The sequence below is a fragment of the Neurospora crassa genome, linkage group I (genome assembly GCF_000182925.2).
Source record: "Neurospora crassa OR74A linkage group I, whole genome shotgun sequence".
NCBI lineage: Eukaryota > Fungi > Ascomycota > Sordariomycetes > Sordariales > Sordariaceae > Neurospora > Neurospora crassa.
Window position 1 is genome coordinate 6,545,605 of NC_026501.1, and position 18,141 is coordinate 6,563,745.

At 52.5% G+C, this 18,141-nt stretch overlaps 7 protein-coding genes and 1 non-coding gene across 11 annotated transcripts; 4 read left to right on the forward strand and 4 right to left on the reverse strand.

Moving 5' to 3' along the window:
* Positions 1 to 185: 185 nt before the first annotated feature.
* NCU00968 (SIL1) lies at positions 186 to 2,568 on the forward strand. Of its 3 annotated transcripts, none has more exons than XM_011394570.1 (2): positions 186 to 383; positions 447 to 2,568. In XM_011394570.1, the coding sequence occupies exon 2, from the start codon at positions 512 to 514 to the stop codon at positions 2,012 to 2,014; it is 1,503 nt and encodes a 500-aa protein (XP_011392872.1). In that variant the 5' UTR covers positions 186 to 383; positions 447 to 511; the 3' UTR covers positions 2,015 to 2,568. The 3 variants fall into 3 exon arrangements, with proteins under 3 accessions (XP_011392872.1, XP_011392873.1, XP_011392871.1); XM_011394571.1 differs by having other exon boundaries at positions 300 to 346; XM_011394569.1 differs by having other exon boundaries at positions 300 to 2,568.
* Positions 2,152 to 6,278, reverse strand: NCU00967 (hypothetical protein). The gene is made up of 3 exons (XM_960067.2): positions 6,133 to 6,278; positions 4,124 to 5,890; positions 2,152 to 4,068 (listed from the first exon to the last, which is right to left on the reverse strand). The coding sequence occupies exons 2-3, from the start codon at positions 5,224 to 5,226 to the stop codon at positions 3,246 to 3,248; spliced, it is 1,926 nt and encodes a 641-aa protein (XP_965160.1). The 5' UTR covers positions 5,227 to 5,890; positions 6,133 to 6,278; the 3' UTR covers positions 2,152 to 3,245.
* Positions 5,272 to 6,248, reverse strand: NCU14028. Its single transcript, XR_897777.1, has 2 exons — positions 6,133 to 6,248; positions 5,272 to 5,890 (listed from the first exon to the last, which is right to left on the reverse strand). It is a non-coding gene; the product is annotated as a ncrg78 (non-coding RNA).
* Positions 6,279 to 6,671: 393 nt separating the features above from the next.
* Positions 6,672 to 8,228, forward strand: NCU11197 (DNA-directed RNA polymerase III polypeptide). The gene is made up of 6 exons (XM_001728429.2): positions 6,672 to 7,193; positions 7,261 to 7,359; positions 7,425 to 7,521; positions 7,577 to 7,663; positions 7,742 to 7,805; positions 7,866 to 8,228. The coding sequence occupies exons 1-6, from the start codon at positions 7,182 to 7,184 to the stop codon at positions 8,086 to 8,088; spliced, it is 582 nt and encodes a 193-aa protein (XP_001728481.2). The 5' UTR covers positions 6,672 to 7,181; the 3' UTR covers positions 8,089 to 8,228.
* On the reverse strand, positions 7,400 to 9,524 carry NCU00966 (DUF850 domain-containing protein). Its single transcript, XM_960066.2, has 5 exons — positions 9,274 to 9,524; positions 9,161 to 9,194; positions 8,714 to 9,074; positions 8,490 to 8,651; positions 7,400 to 8,432 (listed from the first exon to the last, which is right to left on the reverse strand). Exons 1-5 carry the CDS (start codon positions 9,318 to 9,320, stop codon positions 8,257 to 8,259), a joined length of 780 nt encoding a protein of 259 aa, XP_965159.1. The 5' UTR covers positions 9,321 to 9,524; the 3' UTR covers positions 7,400 to 8,256.
* A 132-nt stretch (positions 9,525 to 9,656) lies between these two features.
* NCU00965 (hypothetical protein) lies at positions 9,657 to 10,982 on the forward strand. The gene is made up of 2 exons (XM_960065.3): positions 9,657 to 9,866; positions 9,937 to 10,982. The coding sequence occupies exons 1-2, from the start codon at positions 9,827 to 9,829 to the stop codon at positions 10,632 to 10,634; spliced, it is 738 nt and encodes a 245-aa protein (XP_965158.1). The 5' UTR covers positions 9,657 to 9,826; the 3' UTR covers positions 10,635 to 10,982.
* On the reverse strand, positions 10,979 to 15,330 carry NCU00964 (hypothetical protein). The gene is made up of 3 exons (XM_960064.3): positions 14,754 to 15,330; positions 12,290 to 14,697; positions 10,979 to 12,231 (listed from the first exon to the last, which is right to left on the reverse strand). The coding sequence occupies exons 1-3, from the start codon at positions 14,839 to 14,841 to the stop codon at positions 11,233 to 11,235; spliced, it is 3,495 nt and encodes a 1,164-aa protein (XP_965157.3). The 5' UTR covers positions 14,842 to 15,330; the 3' UTR covers positions 10,979 to 11,232.
* A 276-nt stretch (positions 15,331 to 15,606) lies between these two features.
* Positions 15,607 to 17,845, forward strand: NCU00963. Of its 2 annotated transcripts, none has more exons than XM_011394568.1 (4): positions 15,607 to 15,909; positions 16,160 to 16,447; positions 16,521 to 17,253; positions 17,368 to 17,845. In XM_011394568.1, the coding sequence occupies exons 2-4, from the start codon at positions 16,245 to 16,247 to the stop codon at positions 17,458 to 17,460; spliced, it is 1,029 nt and encodes a 342-aa protein (XP_011392870.1). In that variant the 5' UTR covers positions 15,607 to 15,909; positions 16,160 to 16,244; the 3' UTR covers positions 17,461 to 17,845. The 2 variants fall into 2 exon arrangements, with proteins under 2 accessions (XP_011392870.1, XP_011392869.1); XM_011394567.1 differs by having other exon boundaries at positions 16,164 to 16,447.
* The last annotated feature ends 296 nt before the right edge of the window (positions 17,846 to 18,141 follow it).

The following is an 18,141-nucleotide window of genomic DNA, read 5'->3' on the forward strand; positions in this document are numbered from 1 at the left end:
TGTAGAGGTAGAGGTAGCTTGGCTAGGTACGCAGCCTATTATCTGCACGTGACCAAGCCTTAACGGTCGAAATGGCCAGGAGGGCCCTGCGTTGAAAAGAGGAGCTTATACGATGCCAAGCCCTGTCTCATCACAGAAGCCTTCCGAACGCTGAAGTCGATGGAATCAGACAAGGTGTTCAAAGACGGGAGGCAAAAATCGACTAACATCCACTCGATAATCAGACAAACTGTCCTTTTTTCTTCTAATTGTGTTTTGTATTTCGTTATATATTTCACTACAAAATCTATACCATTGAAAGGCGAATGGTCTTGTTTCCATCTTCAGTCTCAGCATCAACTTTCTTGTAGGTTGTTAAACCCTACAGTACCATAGTTCTACAGGTACATCTTCAACCTCGTATCACAGCTCTTACTTTCGCCTTCCGCTAACGCTAGGCTTGTAAGAGGCTCAAAAACACCAACATTCGTCACTCACTTTGGACAACCCAAACAACACACATCTAAACAAAATGTCGAAGCGAAAACTACACTCTCTCCCACTGAGTGTCTTAGCACTCCTAGGGGTCGCCTTAGCCGGCGTCTCAGCTTCAGCGTCAGCATCACCACCAGCCGGCGAGAAGCCATCCTCACCCTCATCATCAGCAACATCAGACGAAGTGGAACTCATCTGCCACACCTCCGACCCAGCAGACTGTTACCCCAAAATCTTCCAACCCACACACGAGTTCCAGATTGTCCACCCAGACCAAGATCTTCCCACGGGTCTTCACGTTCGTCTGAACATCTACACCGGCCAAAAAGAAGCCAAGATTAATGTCCCCGACGAAGCTGTCGACCCGTCCCTTGAGGGTCTCCCAGTCGACAACTCCATTGTGATCGTCGACCCAGAAGATTCCTCGGGATCAGAAAAACAGCAAAGTCAGGGGCAGCCCCTCAAACCGCCCAAAAATGCCCCCGCCTACGACCCACACGGCAAGATCAAGGAGCCCAATATGGAAACCGCCGAGGCCCAAGATGAAAGCTCAGCCTTCTACAAGTCCCTAGCCATCCTCAAGAAGGGTCTGGACATCGACCAAGCACTCGATATGCTTGAGGAGATTTCCCACGATATTTACTACGGGCTTAAGATCGCCGAGGACTATGATACCGTCCGCGAGCTATTCTGTCTGGCTAACTCGCCATCCATCATCTCTTCTTCTTCATCATCATCATCCTCCACCTCCCCTTCATCTGGTTCCACGTCCTCTTCTTCACCAGAGACAACAGAGACAGGAGGACCCTCAGAAAAAGACCTCACCCGGTCCCGCCTAGCAGCTTCAATCATTTCATCTACCGTGCAAAACAACCCCAAAGCTCTGGCGGAAATCACCAAGCACTGGCCCACGCTTCAACAAGACCACTGCACCAAGTCCAAATCCTCCAAGGACTCTGGCTCGGAACTTGAACCCCTTCAAATCTCCGCCTTCCGCCTTCTGCCATCTCTCCCCTCGTCCGGCTCCCCGTCCGACTCGGAACCCATTCCCTCAATCCCTCCCTCCCTAACCAAAGCCCGCATCTCCGCCATCTCCGGCCTTTTGAAATCCCCTTTAATTCGACAATCTTTTCTCGCTGCTGGCGGTATGGACCACCTCCTCCAGGTCCTTCTTTCCGACGCATCCCAGTCTCAGGGTCAGGGCGCCGCCGAGGAATGGGAAAACCTCCGTCGTCAAGCCGGCCACTTGATCCTCGACAACTTTTTAGACGCAGACATGGGAGCCGTTTTGGGCGAGTGGCCTGGTGCTACTGGGGACGTGCAGGCTAGTGATAAGGAGTGTGCTAGCCGTGCTGCCAGCCGTGGTGATGGGGAGAAGGAGGAGGGTCAGGCTGACTGTTGGGATTGGCACGCCAAGCAGCTTGCGGATAGGTACAAGAAGGAAGGAAAGGGAGGAGAGGGGCATTGGAGCTGGGAGTTGTGGAATAAGTTGAAGGAGCAGAGGAAGAATGCTTCCAGTAACAAGAAGGATGAGTTGTGATGGGAGCCTGGTTGTGGTTTGCATCATGGCTGGAGTTATATTTTAGTCTCATTAAAGGGCATCATGTAGAAAAAGAGTTCATACTTGCATGTTTTGGAGATACGATAACACGTCAATCAACTTGAAGCGACGTAGTCCAAGCATTGAAGATCGCTATCTTACCTCTAATGTACACATGCTTCATTACGAGCACGAAAACGACCTTTCAAATCGGGACAAGCCGCGCTCATATATTAATGTATCAAATCTAACGTGATCAAATTTCTCTTTTCCTGTTTGTACTGATGAAAGCAATGAAATGGGCTACGAGTGATATAGGCGCTTTTACTTCCAAGGTCCGACCAATCGCTGGCCGAACGCAAGCCTTGCGATGAATTCCCAGCCAGCATGCAAATAGACTTCATGCGGAAAGGTCGACGACAAAACGCGATCGTACCCCCATCTGTCCTTGCTAAACTGACCCTGACGAACTTTATCCGCCCTACTTTCGTCTCTGGACATCAAAGCCCGCCATCCTTGCGACTTTTATTCCCTGAACCAACATTGGGGAGAGGCATATAACCCTTGACGAAAAACCGCCGCGGTATATACCGACTTGAAAGCACTCGCACTCGTTGTCCTCTTTTTGGTTTATGTGATTTCTTGTTTTTCTTTTCTGTCATAGATTGTCCGTCTTAGGCTTCAGCTAGAAGTGCCAGTAATGACAACAACTTCCTCCAGTCCGCATGTAGGCATGGACGCTAATGAGATGATTGCTTATGAACGCTCCTAAGTGGCCTAGTGAATGTTCAAGTGGTGTCTTGGTTTGTGGTCCTCCTTCTCGTTGACTTTCATAACGACTCTGCCCAGCTTGGTGAAGGTTAAAAAAAATCATGGGCGGCGAACTATGCGCCTACATGCTTGCGACCTTTGAGAGCCACTATTGCCTGTTTTTTGAAGTATGGGATACTCTGTCTTCAGAGAATGTCGCTCTTGAGGGCACAAGCCCAGATCGTCTTCCATGAATAGCTCCTCCGCTGCTCTCGGTGTCCGAGGTGGGGTGAATAATGAAACAAAAACAGATCGGGGACCTACAGCCAAGGCCGACTTGGAGATGGCTGTTGAAAAAGGACGTAATGTTGTTTAGTGAAATATGAAATGAAAGACTGATCCCTTTGTTCTCTTTTCTCTTGACACACTCTGCCGGTTCTTTTTCGGACTCGCTTGGTTCCGACGAATGACAAGAGGAACCTCATTTGTCGTTAGGTCGCACGCCCGTATTGCCGAAACCGCTGAGATTCCATCCCGGATACTTGGACGCCGACGCGTTTGCGTTGGAGGCTTCGGGTTGGGGAGGAATGTTTGGGAGACCACTTCCAGCTTCCCTCTTCAACGGGTTCGGCGGGAGCGATGCAGGGCCTGTAGTCTGAGGCTGGGTGTTTGACGTCGCACCGCCACTTGAAGATTGATTCGATGCGCTCTTTCTTTTGTATGCACCCTTGTCTTGAAGGTATTTCAAGGCCTGGATGATTGACAAATCTTCCTGCTCCTTGTCATTCAAGAGCAAACGCTGCTGGAGGGTCATCTTTCCTCCGTTAAGTTCGCGCTCTCTCAGAGCCTTCTCACGCTCATTTGGATCATGGACGAAACGGCACTTGCCCCGCTTACCGCAGTTTCCTCCAGTCGAATAGTACTTGCAGTGCTTCGACTGATCAGCCTTCCTGGCCACAGGGGGGACAGCGTTTTCTTCCGGACGAGTAGACAAGACTTCTGGCTTCTCGTCGTCAGACTTTGAGATGGTTGAGGGAGATGAGGGTTCTGACTGGCGCATCTCGTCGCCTTCATCCTGCTGTTCGCGCTTCCGCTTGATGCTGGACTCGACTTTTTCTAACTGTTTGCGGAGCTTCTCCGCCTTTTGTTCTTGCCTCATAAGGAGAGAGGCCTTCTCGTCGGCGGCCTTTGCCTCAGCAGTCTGTGCCTTGACAGCAGCTTTCTTGGCTTCAATTTTGGCCTTTGATGGGAAGTTGGCCCGACGCTCAGCGATCCAAGCAGCAAGTTCTTCATTCGTGATGGGACTGTATCAAGAGTTAATGCTATTCGTATGAGACAGTAACAGCGGGACACACTTACTTGGGAGCATCAGCACCAATCATCTCATTGAGACGTTCCTCTTCGTTCTCATCGTCCTCGTCGGACTCATCGCCCGGAGTAAGACCTAGAGTGTTGGTCTTACGCTTTTTCTTCTTTCCACCAGAGTGGTCGTGCTTCTGATGGTGAGCGGGGGGACTAAAAGCCTTCCCGCCGCGGCTGTTGTGGCCGCCAGCATGACCATTCCGGCCGCGGACCTTATCACCACCAAACTGGGGACGATGGCGAGGATGGCCGTTGTTGTGACCACCACGTCCATGGCGGGGCGTGCTTGCGGCGGGAGCACCATCATAGACGGGATGTGCCGGTGGCATGTAGGTGGTGGGAGGCGGATAGGGTTGGTATGGCGCAGGAGCATAAGGCGCCCCGTGAGGTGCACCATATGACTGCGGCGGATACGGAGCCGGAGCGGGCGGTTGCGCAGGTGCGCCATCAAATCCCATTCTGATAGGAGGTCCCATCATCTGGCCCTTGGGTCCAGAACGATCACTATGGGAGCCTCTTCCACCTCGGCTGCTGGTGTTGTAAGGGGTCTGAGGGTGCGACTGATGGTGACTGGCCCATGGCTGGGGAGGCGGACTAGCCTGCGGTGCGGGGGGAGCATACGCCGGGCCGTAAGGAGTTTGTGGCGCGGGTGAGTATGCGGGCTGGCCGTATGGTTGCTGAGCCTGGGGGTAATGGGACTGTGTGCCGTAGCTGGGCGCGTAACCTTGAGGAGGGGGAGGGGCAGGAGGCTGTTGCGGGGTATGCTGGCTATGCTGCTCTGAATGCCACTGCTGTTGTGGCGGAGGGTAGGCACCCGGCTGGGGCTGGGGCTGATGTGAAGGATACGGGCTTGCCGGGGGCGCCTGTTGTCCGTATGCAGAAGGTTGCTGGCCATACCCGTAAGAATGAGAAGAGTGGTAACCGCCACGATCTGAGCCACCACGGCCTCGTCCAGCATACGTGCCGCGCTGAGGAGCAGCCGGCTGGGGCTGCTGCTGTTGATAAGGCGACTGGCCATAGGTGGCGGGGTAGCCAGCGGGCGGGTTGTTGGGTGGTGCCGGTCCCGGAGGCGGGGGAGGCGGTCCGTAGTTGTAAGCCATGGTCTGTGTGTTCACTTTCGAGCTATGGCACGGAGGAAGACGGATTTAGATGAACCTTGATCTTGCCACCTGGTGTTTGACACTTGTGATTTTCCCTGCGTAACAGGGTAGTTGCTGCTCACTAGTATTGAGCTGCCGTTACGTCCCTGCAAGTTGGACGTTTGGAGTGTACTCGGAAGAATTTGAATTAAGCAGGATGAAGGAGGGATGGCAGGTATGGCCTCAAGACAGTTCAGACGCCGCGTCGATGGTCAATCGGTTGGAGTGTCGTTTGGCACCCTGGGCTTGTAATGGTCGGTGTGGGCTTCTTGAATCCCAAGGCTGCAAGCTAGGCAACACGTGATGGATCTGAAGCCGTTCGAGTCCTGTCGGAGATGCCGAGAAGGAAGCAAATGCAAAGATGCCTCTGCGACTTGGGTGTGGCAGTCCTGATCGTCAAATGGTATGTGACGGCAGCAACTGATCCCTTTTGACACGGGCAAGATGACAAGCTTTCACTGGCAGTGTTAAATGCCCTTGGACAGCAGACGGTGCCGATGATCAGGATTTGAGTATCCTTCACCCAATGAGGGTTGGTAGGATTCAACTGGGCGTCAAGCAGCAGTGTTGGCGAGATGTTACACCTCAACCGATTGCAACTTGGGCTTTGCTTCCCCAATGTGGACTAGAATTTGTTAGAACGAATGAACGGCGGACGTTGCTAAGGAATGTGGTTGGAACGAAGTGGAATTCAGTCCGACGACCGTGCCTCGCCGTACAATGAACGTTATGGCCACCGGCGAGTTAACTCGCTCTGATAGCGTGGTGAGAATCCGACGACGCGGGGAACAAGATCAAGGGTCGACTTCGACCAGAAGCTACGGGCACTTGCCTGTTCGTAACACACGAGGCAAGGAGAATACTCACGGTTGAGGCTGGGTTGGCGACCACGGTCACAAGTGAGTGCCGGGGTCGAGAAGTACGAAGTAGAGGTTGAACGCAATCTATCTCGAAAAGAAGGTTTGGAGATGGATGGAGGGGTGAAGTTGTGCAATGGAGGTTGAAGGGTGAAGGAGAGAGACGTGGTGTGGAAGGAGATGCGCGTTGGTGGGTCCACACTTAAGGTTCCCAAGCCAAAGGCGGTCAGACGATCTACGCAGGGGTGGAGGCGGCAGAATTCGAATCTCTGTTTTCTCAGGGCAGGGTCGAGGGTCCGGGAGTTGGCAGGTGCGCTGCTGCCCGCGTTATTGCAGTGGTGTTCAGCGGACTTTCGGGCAGGCTCCAGCACTGGAGCTCGACCGGATTGCAGGCGCGCAAACTGCAGCACGGCAGGCAGACCTCGAGTCCCAAGTGCAAATCTACCTCTAGGTACCTACCTAGGTAGAGGTACCTAGAGGTACGCTCCCGTCCAGTGCCCGATGGTGGGGCTTTCAACTTTCACCTTCAGTCTTGATTACACCAAGGGCAGCAGGCAGGCAGGTGCGCGATCCAGTAAAACTGCGTGGTGATATTGAAGGAAGTTGAAAGAGACGACTGAGGGGACTTTTACATAGCCCTGATCATACCCTCTCGAATGTTGGTCGGGACATTCATCTTCATCGTTGCATGAAATTTGACGGATTTCACAATCAATGACCGCCAAAATAATCATTATCTGATATCGTCAAAGACCGCAGAATTTCCGCCCCCCGTCAAAACTTTTTGCATGCATTAACATTCAACAACACTACATATCGATCCATGTCCGGACCGATGTGTATTTTCTTGTGAGCATTCGATTCGGTCTCCTCTCACACAACCACTTACATACGGTCGTCACATTTCGCCCAAAACGGTCACCACACCACTCACTACATCCAGCTGAGAGTGTGTCCAGTAACAATCCATACCACCATCCATACGTTTAGTCTGGTGCAAACCCCAACTTGAGAAGGAAGAGCTCAGCTGTACGGCACAAGGACCCTTCTCACGCTACAATGTTCATTACTGTTCGTAAACTTTCATCTTTCCAGTGCGTTTGCAGTTCATAATCGAATGGAGTCTAATATCAGATAGACGAAAATCGCCGACTTGGTGCAGATTGCACCCGAGGACTTCAGCAAAGAGAGTTTTGTCGCGATTGAAGACAACATCAACGCCAAATATGCAAACAAGGTGGGCAACAACATCTTTGAACAGGCCCACGGAATCACCCATCTAATCGCTGTCTTGGCCTACAGGTGGTACAGAAAGTCGGCCTTTTCGTCTGCTTGTGGGATGTCACTTGGACATCAGAAGGTCAGATAGGTCATGGCAGTGGTTTAGTCAACGTGAACGGTATGATGAAATTCGTATCCTAGTGCTCTCCTGTCATCACTGACATGTTATGCAGTTGAGTTCGAGATGGTGGTCTTCAGGCCATTCAAGCACGAAGTCATTCTCGCACGCATCACCCACCAGACCGAGGAAGGCATATACCGTCAGTTCCATCCTTCAATCCCCGTCTCTGTCATTTTTAGTTCACTGTCTTGAGCCTAACACGTCTGTTCTCCTGCAGTTGGCATGGACTTCTTTAATGATATCTTTGTTCCCGCCGCGGAGCTGCCGGACAACTCAGAGTTGTGAGTACCAGCTCATTTCCCATGGCGTCTTTCCGGGACATGCTAACATCTCATCCTCAGCGACACAACCGAGAAGGTCTGGGTATGGAAGGAAGAAGGCCAGGAGCTGTACTTTGACAACAACGAGATGGTCCGTTTCCGAGTTATCGGCGAGGAGTGGCACGACCAAACACCAACAGGCCCGGTGGAAGTCGACCAGACTGCAAACCAGCTCCTACCGCCATATAAGATCACGGGTTCCATGAAGGAAGGAGGACTGGGATGCTGTCTGTGGTGGGAGTAGAATGGCCCACTCCGTCACGTAGGCGAGAGAATCAAGGCCTAGACCAAGCATTGGGAGGGGCGTTTTATGTTGTTATCCAATTATATTTCTTCACCCTAAACTGATCACGGCGTGTAGAATTTTCGTGGTCTGGTTTCGAGGCATCTCAGGTTAGGCCGTTTGTTCAGTTTATACCGTAATGCCCTCAAGAAGACGCTCCTCAACATTGTCGAGGACCGAGTAATGCTCGATAACCGCGAGGTTCTCGGCCTCGGCCTTGAACTGCTTATCGGGATCGACGCCGGGGCCGAACATTTGGGGTGCCGCGCCCATCCCTCCCATCTGCTGAGCCATTTGGCTTGCAGCTGTCACAAACCATCAATACTGGAACTCAAAGTAATCAAAGAGTTAACAACACTTACCATTATCGCTGCCGAGCAAGAAGTTAAAGACGGATTGAAGACCGAAGATACAGAGGAAGTACCAGCTGATGCTGGACATCCATCTGGGATCCATATCCTTGGTCATGACACCTGCCTGAAGCATGCTCTTGAACTTGATAGTCAAAGGGAAAGGCAGTTTCACTAACACCTCGTTAGCCACCATAACGCTCCTACCACGGAGAAGACCCGATCAAACCACATACTGATAACGTAACCACTGAAGAACGCATTAATCCAGCTCATAATCAGCGTGTTGGGGATAATCATGGCCATCTGGTTCTTCATCATGCCCATCATGCCCTCCATTGAGCTTGGATCGCTCAGTGGGTTGGGCTGGCCCTGTCCGGCGCGCTCAGGGTCCTTGAGGTAGGCGCCCGACTCGAAGGCTGTGACGAGGGCATCGCGGCGTGTGGCGAACGACTTCTTGGAGAGGGCGTGGAAGTTTCCGCGCAAGTTGATTCCATGGAGAAGGGAGCGCTGTTCGCGGATGGCCTTCTGATCGAGCTTCTTGGGGGCGGATTGCATCAACACACTCGCATAGTGTCGGAGTACACCCGTCAGGATCTACGTTGTCGAATGAAGTGTTAGATGATGAACTCGTGTTTCATTGGAAAACCTCAAGGCCATATTCAGGATCGGTCGGTTCGTACCATGACAATCGTGATGGGGAAGAGGATCCAGTAGCTATCAACACCTAGCAGTCAGCAATTGGACTTCCTAACTTGTCTTTCGTGGCTTAGCAGCGCATTTGGGAGGCGCTCACAATAACTGGGGATCCCTATGGATCGTTTGGACCGGAACTTGGGCCATTGTCGCGATATCTGTTGAAAACCGTTGGCAGACAAGTTTGTTGATATCACACGGAAGGCTGCTGTGAGATCGGATGTCGTCGTTGTCTCAACATCCAACGTCCAAGTCGCTGTTGACCGCGGGCGGGACGGGGCGCTACTGAACCCTGTCAATCATTGCATCAGCTCCCAGCGCCCGTGTCTTCTTTAAGAGGCACGTAGGTAGGTAGGTAGGTACGTACCTATCTTCTCGGAGCTTGTGCACTGACCAGAATGCCGCTTTATCATCGCTTATCGTGCCTGCCGGCGCAACAGGACCATTCCACCAAGGTGGCCTTTCCCTGCCTGCAATCAATGTCCCGGTCAAGCACCTCTTTGGCTTCACGTTGTGGGAGCTTTCATTGACTTTCAGCTTTCCTCCCATTTCAACCACTTTTCTCGCACATCGCCAGCATCATATCATTCAACTACTAGTAGACCTCTGACAACATCCATAGGGACAGTCCGTCCCTAGATCATTGAAGCAAGATGGCGTCAACAGAAAAGATCACGGTCTACAACGTAGCCGGTAAGCACTTACACGAACCATTGCGATCTATCCATGCACGTACTATGGTAACTAACACTCGTGTTCGCAGATCTCCGAGCAACAACCGACGACGCCCTCGTCAACTACCTCAACAGTCTCGGCCTCGTGCAATCCCACACTTTACTCGACACCCGTCTCGCCCTAGGCTTCTCGGCCTTCCTCCTCTCCGCCGCGTGTTTCGCGTGGGACTACAAGTTCGGCTTCGAATCCACCAAGCAATACACTTTGATCGCCGTGATCCTCTACACTTTACTCAATGGCGCCCTGACGTACTGGATCATGTTCGTCGAGCGGGGAACCATCTACGTCGGCTCGACCAAGGACGGCAAGACGCGGGTCAGATTGATTAGCGATAGCAAGAAGCCCCAGCAAAAGGGGGAGGCGCCGTTGTATAAGTTGAGGGTGGATGTGGAAGACGTTAAAACGGGAAAGAAGGAGAAGATTGAACTGGAGAGGAAGTTCAGCGAGTGGTTCGATGCTAGTGGACGGTTTGTCGCTGCGCCGTTCCAGACGGTCTTGGCGCAGAGAATTCCGTTGGTGGGGAAGTTGGATCCCAAGAGGGCTGTTGTTGCTGCTGCTCCTTCTTCTGAACAGAATGTCATACGGGAACAGTTTGCGGAAACGCCAGGCTATACGGCGGAGATTCTGGATGCTATTGCTAGTGGCTTGGGGGAGAGCTCGACTACTACGGCGGCGACGACGGGGTCTAGTGCGAATCAGGATGCTGGGAAGAAGAGAAGGAAATAGAGATACTGTCGCTTTCAACCGTACCATTTTGACGTGGCGCATGGTTGTACTTAGGCAAGAAAGGGAAAGAGTGGTCGCCAAATTTTGGCCAGCGTTGCTTTCACCTTCGTTATATCGGTTGCGTCGTCCGCGAATAGTCTGATAGCATGGTATCTTTACTTCATAGCGATTGTATGTCGTGTTCTTGTTTTGTTTCCAGGCTGAAGTCGGACTAATGACTGGACTAGACGGCCTTCGAGAAGCAGTCAAAACTTGTTAATTGGGCGCGAGTCTGCTTGCTTCGGTACCCATACGCTCAGCGGAGAGCTGTCTCGATGAAAGAATAGAACCATTTTCCATATGATCACCACTATGCCTCGTTTTGAGAATCCATACATCGTCACTCTGTCACCTTGTCACCTTCGAAGAGTATCAGGGCATAACTTGAGGAATAAAAAAAACTCCGTTGATCCCAATCCGCCCCAGGCTCTAACCACTATGCATGCCTTGACGGCCCATATATCTATGAATGCATCATATTCCTTTACCCCTGCCTACCCAGTCGATCATCCATATGTCCTGATCCCTAAGCATCTCTCAACCTCTGACCTCCCTCATTCTACACCACCTTGGCCCAGTTCTCCCTAGCAAGCAACGCCACCTTCCTCGCCTCTCTGCTCTTATCTCCACTAGCCGTGGCCAGCATTCTCTGCATCGGCAGCGCATATGCCAACAGATGCCTCTCCTCAAACTTCTTCGGGATCGCCCCCAAAAGCTGCAGCGTTAACTTCCTCACGGCCGCCAGAGCTCTCGCCACGTTCCCCTTACTCGTGTTCTTGGCCGCCTCTTCGTACGTCTTCATCCCCGCAGTGATGATCGCCTTCAGATGTCCCTTGAGCGCCTCGGGCTCGTTTGCGAGGATTTCGACGAGGACTTCAAGAGAAGTGGCCACCTGCGGTTGGGTGATGTCCCCGGAAACGGAGGAGTTGTTGAGGGCAGTGATGAGCAGTCGGACCAAGTGGCTGAGGTCTTCTTGGTAGACTTCAAAGGGACAGTTGCTGACGAGCGAGAGGATGGCAGTGGTGTAGCGGCCCGCGGCGAAGGCGGTGTCTTCGTCGCCTGTGGGTAGGGCCAGGTCGTAGAGGGGTTTGGCGAAGTGCGTGTAGGCCCACTGCTTGTAGAAGCGCTTGACGACTGCGTGGTTTTCGGGACTCAAAAGCTCGTTGGTCTTGACGAGACCGCCGATGGTGCGGGCGACGATGGCGCCGTTGGGGCCAGGGCTGGCAATGGCCTCGTGCAGGATGGGGACCAGGGCCAGGACGTTCTTGTCCTGGCGGGCACAGGCGCCGGCGAGAGTGTGCATGGCTACGGTGTTGTAGACTTCGAAGATGGCTGGGTCGGTGTCATCGGTTGTTGTGGCGGTCTTGATTTGCTCGCCCCAGAAGTTGAGGACACGCTTCATGGTTTCGGACTCAGGGTCGAAGGTTGACTGGCCGCCCTTGTACTTGTTGGCTAGAACGGCGCAGATGGTACCGCGGATTTCGCCGACTGCCAGCAGAACGGTAGCCATTCTCGACGTGTCGCATATGAAGGTCTCGGCGATACCCTGTGGTGCGTACTAGAAGGGATGTCAGTGCAAAGGTTGACAGGAAGAAGGGCATCACGATGCTACGTACCAGTTCGGCCATTGCTGCGGGACGGAGCCCTTGAAGAATTCCGAGGATGAGCAACTTCCTGAAAGGCGCAATCGAGCTCGGCCCAGACGGTGAGAGGTTCTCGGGGGAGAAGAAGTTGAAGGCATTTTGGGCCAAGTTGCAGGACTTTTGCAGGTTCTCGTCGAGACTACGCACCACGAGTGCTGCCAGGTTGGCCGCTTGGGCAAACACTCGCTCGCTCCAAGGAGCTTGCTTTCCGTAAGCAGCCTCTCTGTAAAGATGTCTGACGATGAACAAACAGATCCTGAGAAACTCGCGGTAGACCTCGGGGTCATCCTCCTCAATTACCACCTCGGACGAGCCATCCTCTCGTTGCAGCTGGTGCAGCCAGTCCTTCGATAGACCTTTGAATTCCTCGAGCCAGTTCCTGTCACTGCCTGAATACGCTTCCAACACCTTTGGCTCGAACTTCTCGAAACAAGCGTCGCGGAAGTGAAGGATACCGCCATGTAGCGCAGAAATAATATAGGAGTTCGCCAACGACTCCTTTTCCGAGGTAGGGAGTGGAGACAAGGGGAAGAGATCGTGCAGGGTTGTTGCAAGTTTGAGGAAATGCTGAAGGGGCTTGAAGGTCTTGGGAGATTCACCATCAAGGGCAACATTAAGGGGGATACGCGAGCACCCAATAAAGGCGAGTCGAGATAGGATGTCTCGGAGAGCATTTAAAGTGTACTTTGTAGGGCTCGTCCAGTCGCGCTTCTCGATCTCGGCCTTTGCTCTTTCAACGAGCTCTGCATACCCGTCCGTGTAAGTTGCAACAACTGCCTGCAGAGCCAGCACCGCTTCATCCTCCACCGCAGCGTCGGTAGAGTTATCGTTCTGGCTAAGCGCCAAACCCTTGGTTAATGTGTGTGTCAACAAAGAGCAGATCTCAGAGCAAACTGAACGAGAGACCAGCAAAGAGATTTGTCCATCGGGTCGAAGAGTCTGCTGAGTGGCGAGCGACGCGAGACCTTGGACGACTTGTTTGAGAACCTCTGGTGTAGTCTCTTCCGACTTTCCAGTCCAGATTGGTAGGTAGACATCGTGATAGAGAGCTACCAGATGATCACTAGGCTCCGTCTTAAAAGCCTCCTCGTCCTCGGGATGACCTTGTTTTCTGTTCTTGAAAAGATCCGCCCGAGACTTGAGGGTGGAGTTCAAAAGAAGGAGCAGGTCCTTTGTATGAGACGGAGATTTTGGTAGACGGAGGTTTTTCCTGATGATGTCAACAAAGGCCGCACTTTCAAGGGTATATGCACGGATATTAGTAGTGATGACAGTCATCAAGAGAAGTCCAGCCTGCTTTGTGTATGTCGGGTTCGCCAAGTCATCACGGCAGTCGTCGACTACAGTATCGATGTAGTTCTTGAGCAAGGATACATCGAATTTTTGTGTTGACGTGCCGTCAAGCCTATTCGCAATTGCTCGCAATACGTCCAGGGTAGCATCGATAGTCTCCTTGACCTCCCCGTTTCGTACTTCGTACTTGAGGGAGTTCCAGATCTTGTTGATGTGCGGGACAATGCTGGTTTGTGGGTTGTCGTACTGTTCGATACAGGCCTTGATCGTTTTGAGGATGTCAAGCTTAACCGAAACTGTTACCGCATCACCCTGGTCGAGCTTTCCAATGAGGAATGGAAATGCAAGCTTGGCTACTTTATAATGAGACGCAAAACACGCCCTTACGGCGTTCTTAAGGTCGTCCGCAGTGATGCCGATCGGGCTAGCCGAGTTCCTCAGTGTGATGGGGAAGTATGCTGAGAAAGCCTTGAAGATCTCCTCGGTTACCTCGTCGGATGTCGAATACTCAGTGAGGAAGATGGGAAGCAATTTAAACCATAGCATAAGATTCCGCGGGTCTCTCTCGTTCTGGCAAAGCTGAAGGATCTCGACGATGAAACCGCTAGATGTGCCGTATTTGTCTTGCAGTTCATTGTTCACTGACTGGTCTTGGATGAGACTGAGGAATAGCTCGTAAATTTCGAATCTGGTGGCTGCCGTTTGTAGTTTGAAATCTTCCTTGAGCTTGCAGACGTCCTCGATCATCTTGACACCGACTGCAGGCTTGAATCCCTTCATGGCGTGAAGCTGGCGCAGTGCCTTGGCCGAGGCAGTAATGCCTGCTTTGTGGTCGTAGGAGAACATGGCACCAAAGAAACCAACGAGACGGATGACTTGTTCAGGTCGAAGTAGGCTCTTGTCCAACGCTTCGAGAGTATCGGCCAGGAAGCCCAGAGCCTTGGCCCGTGCTATTATGTCACCGGTACCGCTGTCGTCATCGTCGTCGTCTGACTGATCATCGTCTTGTTTGGTGATGGTTATCCATGGCTGGATTGAGGCAGCCCAACTTCCCACCGACGCACTGCTGGCTCTTGTGTTCTCGATTTCTGGCCATAACAGATCAGCCCCTGTGCTTCGCCGAGGTGAGAGTCTCATGACCTACCCTTGGCCGCCTTTTTGGCAATCTCACTCTGAGCAGTCTCGTCGTCCGAGAGCACGTATTGCAGGGCCCAATCCTTGAAACTCGACATGTTGAAAGATTGAGATGTAGGTGGTAGTGGTGATGGTGATGGTACTTGACGTTATATGTTGTCACAAGCAGCAAGGTGGATTCGGGAGAGGGCAATGCAGAGCTGTGAGAGAATGAACGACAAAAACCTTCAACGTTCCCAAATGATGTGCACTCAACCTGGACCTCAATGGATTGCCGTCGGTGTGGTCAAGTTAGGGGGGTGATGGAAGCTTGGGCCAACTTCAAACACAAGGTTATGTATGGGTAGACTTAGTGTATGGATGGATCAGGATGATGGACGGGATTGTGAATGGAGATGTTTCTAAACTTGTCACCCGGCGGTCGACCAACAAAGCGAATAGAGATTGGTCTAGTCTGACAGCGGTAGCATAGGTACCTACACTACCTAGTCAGACACAGGACAGACGGTGACGGTGATGGGAAGGGTGGATTGAAGATGCTGATGAGATGCCGTCAGTGGCCGATGCCCCCTGGCCTGTGGCATGGCATGGCCGGGGCAACATCGATCATCACGCTGCCGTTATCGCTGAGAGTTCCCCGCCGATATGTGGCAGAAAACGGCGTTATCGCGGGCGGTGAGACTGAAAAAGCTATGGCGTTTCGCGGGATCCGATCGTGTCTGGGGTCTTGAGATTTACACTATGCCGGTTTCGGCAAGAGGGGCTTCCTGTGCAGCATGGATGTGTCGGGCAAGTCTTGAAATTTTTAAAAGTTTTGTTCCTTGCCTGTCCCGATATTGGAGGGACCTCCACCGGCTGTGACTCTTACGAATGCCCTGTAAAAGAAGGCCTGGAGTTAACGGGCCTCGCTCCCCGTGCTTTCAGTGTTACAAAATGCCTGCCCATGCGAGAATCCACTCGAGTCGCGCTGAAACGCCCTGGATTGGCGCCATGTATAAGACGACGAGAGATCCCCTCCCCTGTACGAGAGAAAGAAAGTCGGCCACGCAAGATCGTGGCCCTCATCCCATACTTTTTACACTTCCAATTTATCCCCATAGATCCTACTGCCGTCTCTGTTGTAGATCACCAATTGGCCCGTCAAAGGTTCATCTGAACTGAAGCATGTAGGTACCTCATCTCAACTTGACAGTGGGGGAACCGCGGGGTACCTCGAATACCACCTCACTTCAACTTTCCTCCCCAAGGCACAGGCTGTCCGTCTGCTTCGATCTTCTGCAAACGAGCTTTTACAAGGACAGACTGAGGAATTTCGAGCATTACTATTAGGATATGACCAATTGGCCGTTTGGGATGCGCCTCAGAAATGCGCCCGACTAGAACTTCGGCTAACTTGTTTGTGCGGCTTTCCTCCAGACAGCTTTTCACGAAGAACATCCCGAGACTACGACTACCACGAGTCTTCAAAACTCACCAGACCACCAAGTCCCACATCGACATCATGGAGGCGCAACAAGTACCCAAGACCTGCAAGGTCATCCTCTCCGATACCATCGCCAAGAAGCTGCTTTCCGAGGTCCGCGAGACTCTTGCTAAGATCGAGGGTCCCAATGCCTCCAAGCCTACTCTGGCTGCTTTCCTGGCTACCGATGACCCGGCCGCTCTGCAGTATGCTGAATGGTCCAAGAGGACGTGTGAAGAGAAGTGAGTATCTCGCAATCGCTCAATGGGTTAGTCCGGACTTGCCCCAACACCAGGGTCTAATCACTACCCCCAGTGGCTTCAACTTCGACCTCCGCAAAGTCGACAAGGAAAACCTCGAGGAGGGCATCATCGCCGCCAACAACGACGACAAGGTCGACGGTATTCTCGTCTACTACCCCATCTGGGTCGGCAACCACAGCCAAGACAAGTACATCAAGGAGACCGTCGCCCTCTCCAAGGACGTCGAGGGTCTCTGCCACACCCACCTCTTCAACATGTATCACAACGTCCGCTTCCTCGACCCTCCCACCAACCTCAAGAAGTCCATCCTCCCTTGCACGCCGCTCGCCATCGTCAAGACCCTCGAGTACCTGCAGATCTACAACCCCATTCTGGCCTACGGCAACCGCCTGTTCGGCAAGACCATCACCGTTATCAACCGTAGCGAGGTGAACGGTCGCCCTCTTGCTGCGCTGCTCGCCAACGATGGCGCCACCGTCTACTCCGTCGACATTACCGGCGTCCAGGTCTTCACCCGCGGCGAGGGCATCCGCCAGTTGCGCCACCAGGTCCATGACAAGGAGGGCTGGGAGCTCAAGGACGTCTTGCCGCTCAGCGACGTCGTTATTGGCGGTGTCCCGACCGAGAAGTTCAAGGTGCCTACCGAGCTGCTCCGTGACGGTGCTGTGTGCATCAACTTCTCCAGCTTCAAGAACTTTGACGGTCCGGCGGTTAAGGAGAAGGCCAGCATCTATGTCCCCAGCATTGGCAAGGTTACTATTGCTGTGCTTTTGCGTAACCTTGTGGTGAGTACTTCCTCTTCTCCTCCCCCTCCCCCCCTTATTTTGCTACCAAGTTACACCCCAGCCATATACAACCAGTTGAGAGACTCGCTAACAATACATCTTTCTCTTCAACAGCGCCTGATCGCCAACCGTCCGCGTCCTGAGGGATCTGCGCCCGAGGACCCCAAAGATGCCAAGGCGCGTAGCGAGGCCTTCATCGAGGGTTGATCGGAACATTTTCCCCCAGTATTTTCACTAAAGATTTGCGTATCTGCGTCTTTATACAATTTCTTTTGATCTTTTCTTTCTCGAGTTCTGGAAGGGCTGTTTGCTGGGTAGAAAAAAAAAACGGATGGTTAGGGTTGGGTAGGATGGGAGCAAGGGGTTAGTTGATTGTACTAGATTTTTGTCCAAAGTACATAAAGAAACCATCACATACGTACATGAACAAGGGAGTTTGGTTTATAATTTTTCACGCTTCGACGTCCAATCTAGAGATATAGAAGGATCTGGGAACACCAGAAAACTGGGTTGTAACAACACGCTTCGACAAAATACAAATCACCATAGGTAGTCTAGACACCACGAAAGACCAGATGAACGAATGCTCGCATAAATCAAAATGACCGTTCAACCTGCAACAACGCTCTCGTCTGCTTCTTTCAAACATGAGTCTGTGACTCATTAACACGGAAACCGTCGAGTCACTAACACAGGCACTAGCCGGTGGAGTGGAGCAGCCTGCGCAGTGTAGTCCGGGTCTCGGCAGTGTACTTCTCGTCGGCTCCTCCGTCTCGCTCCGTCCCGGCTTGTCCATGCGCCATGCGAACCCCGATAGTGACTTCCGGCCCGGTCATCATCGGATCTCAAATAGTACTAGTAACAACAAGCATTAGCCGCTGAACCTAC

Bases quoted from the DNA above. Each gene is read 5' to 3' on its own strand.
- NCU00968 (XM_011394570.1), top strand. From the start codon at position 512: ATGTCGAAGCGAAAACTACACTCTCTCCCACTGAGTGTCTTAGCACTC.
- NCU11197 (XM_001728429.2), top strand. The intron at 7,360-7,424 runs GTGGGCAACAAC...CTTGGCCTACAG, and splicing joins ACGCCAAATATGCAAACAAG to GTGGTACAGAAAGTCGGCCT. The intron at 7,806-7,865 runs GTGAGTACCAGC...TCTCATCCTCAG, and splicing joins CTGCCGGACAACTCAGAGTT to CGACACAACCGAGAAGGTCT.
- NCU00965 (XM_960065.3), top strand. From the start codon at position 9,827: ATGGCGTCAACAGAAAAGATCACGGTCTACAACGTAGCCG. The intron at 9,867-9,936 runs GTAAGCACTTAC...TCGTGTTCGCAG, and splicing joins CACGGTCTACAACGTAGCCG to ATCTCCGAGCAACAACCGAC.
- NCU00963 (XM_011394568.1), top strand. From the start codon at position 16,245: ATGGAGGCGCAACAAGTACCCAAGACCTGCAAGGTCATCCTCTCCGAT. The intron at 16,448-16,520 runs GTGAGTATCTCG...CACTACCCCCAG, and splicing joins AAGAGGACGTGTGAAGAGAA to TGGCTTCAACTTCGACCTCC. The intron at 17,254-17,367 runs GTGAGTACTTCC...TCTCTTCAACAG, and splicing joins TGCTTTTGCGTAACCTTGTG to CGCCTGATCGCCAACCGTCC.
- NCU00964 (XM_960064.3), bottom strand. From the start codon at position 14,841: ATGTCGAGTTTCAAGGATTGGGCCCTGCAATACGTGCTCTCGGACGAC. The intron at 14,698-14,753 runs GTAGGTCATGAG...TGTTATGGCCAG, and splicing joins TGCCAAAAAGGCGGCCAAGG to AAATCGAGAACACAAGAGCC. The intron at 12,232-12,289 runs GTACGTAGCATC...CATCCCTTCTAG, and splicing joins CCGCAGCAATGGCCGAACTG to TACGCACCACAGGGTATCGC.
- NCU00966 (XM_960066.2), bottom strand. From the start codon at position 9,320: ATGGCCCAAGTTCCGGTCCAAACGATCCATAGGGATCCCCAGTTATT. The intron at 8,652-8,713 runs GTATGTGGTTTG...ACGAGGTGTTAG, and splicing joins CTTCAGTGGTTACGTTATCA to TGAAACTGCCTTTCCCTTTG. The intron at 8,433-8,489 runs GTAAGTGTTGTT...GGTTTGTGACAG, and splicing joins CTTGCTCGGCAGCGATAATG to CTGCAAGCCAAATGGCTCAG.
- NCU00967 (XM_960067.2), bottom strand. From the start codon at position 5,226: ATGGCTTACAACTACGGACCGCCTCCCCCGCCTCCGGGACCGGCACCA. The intron at 4,069-4,123 runs GTAAGTGTGTCC...CTCTTGATACAG, and splicing joins ATTGGTGCTGATGCTCCCAA to TCCCATCACGAATGAAGAAC.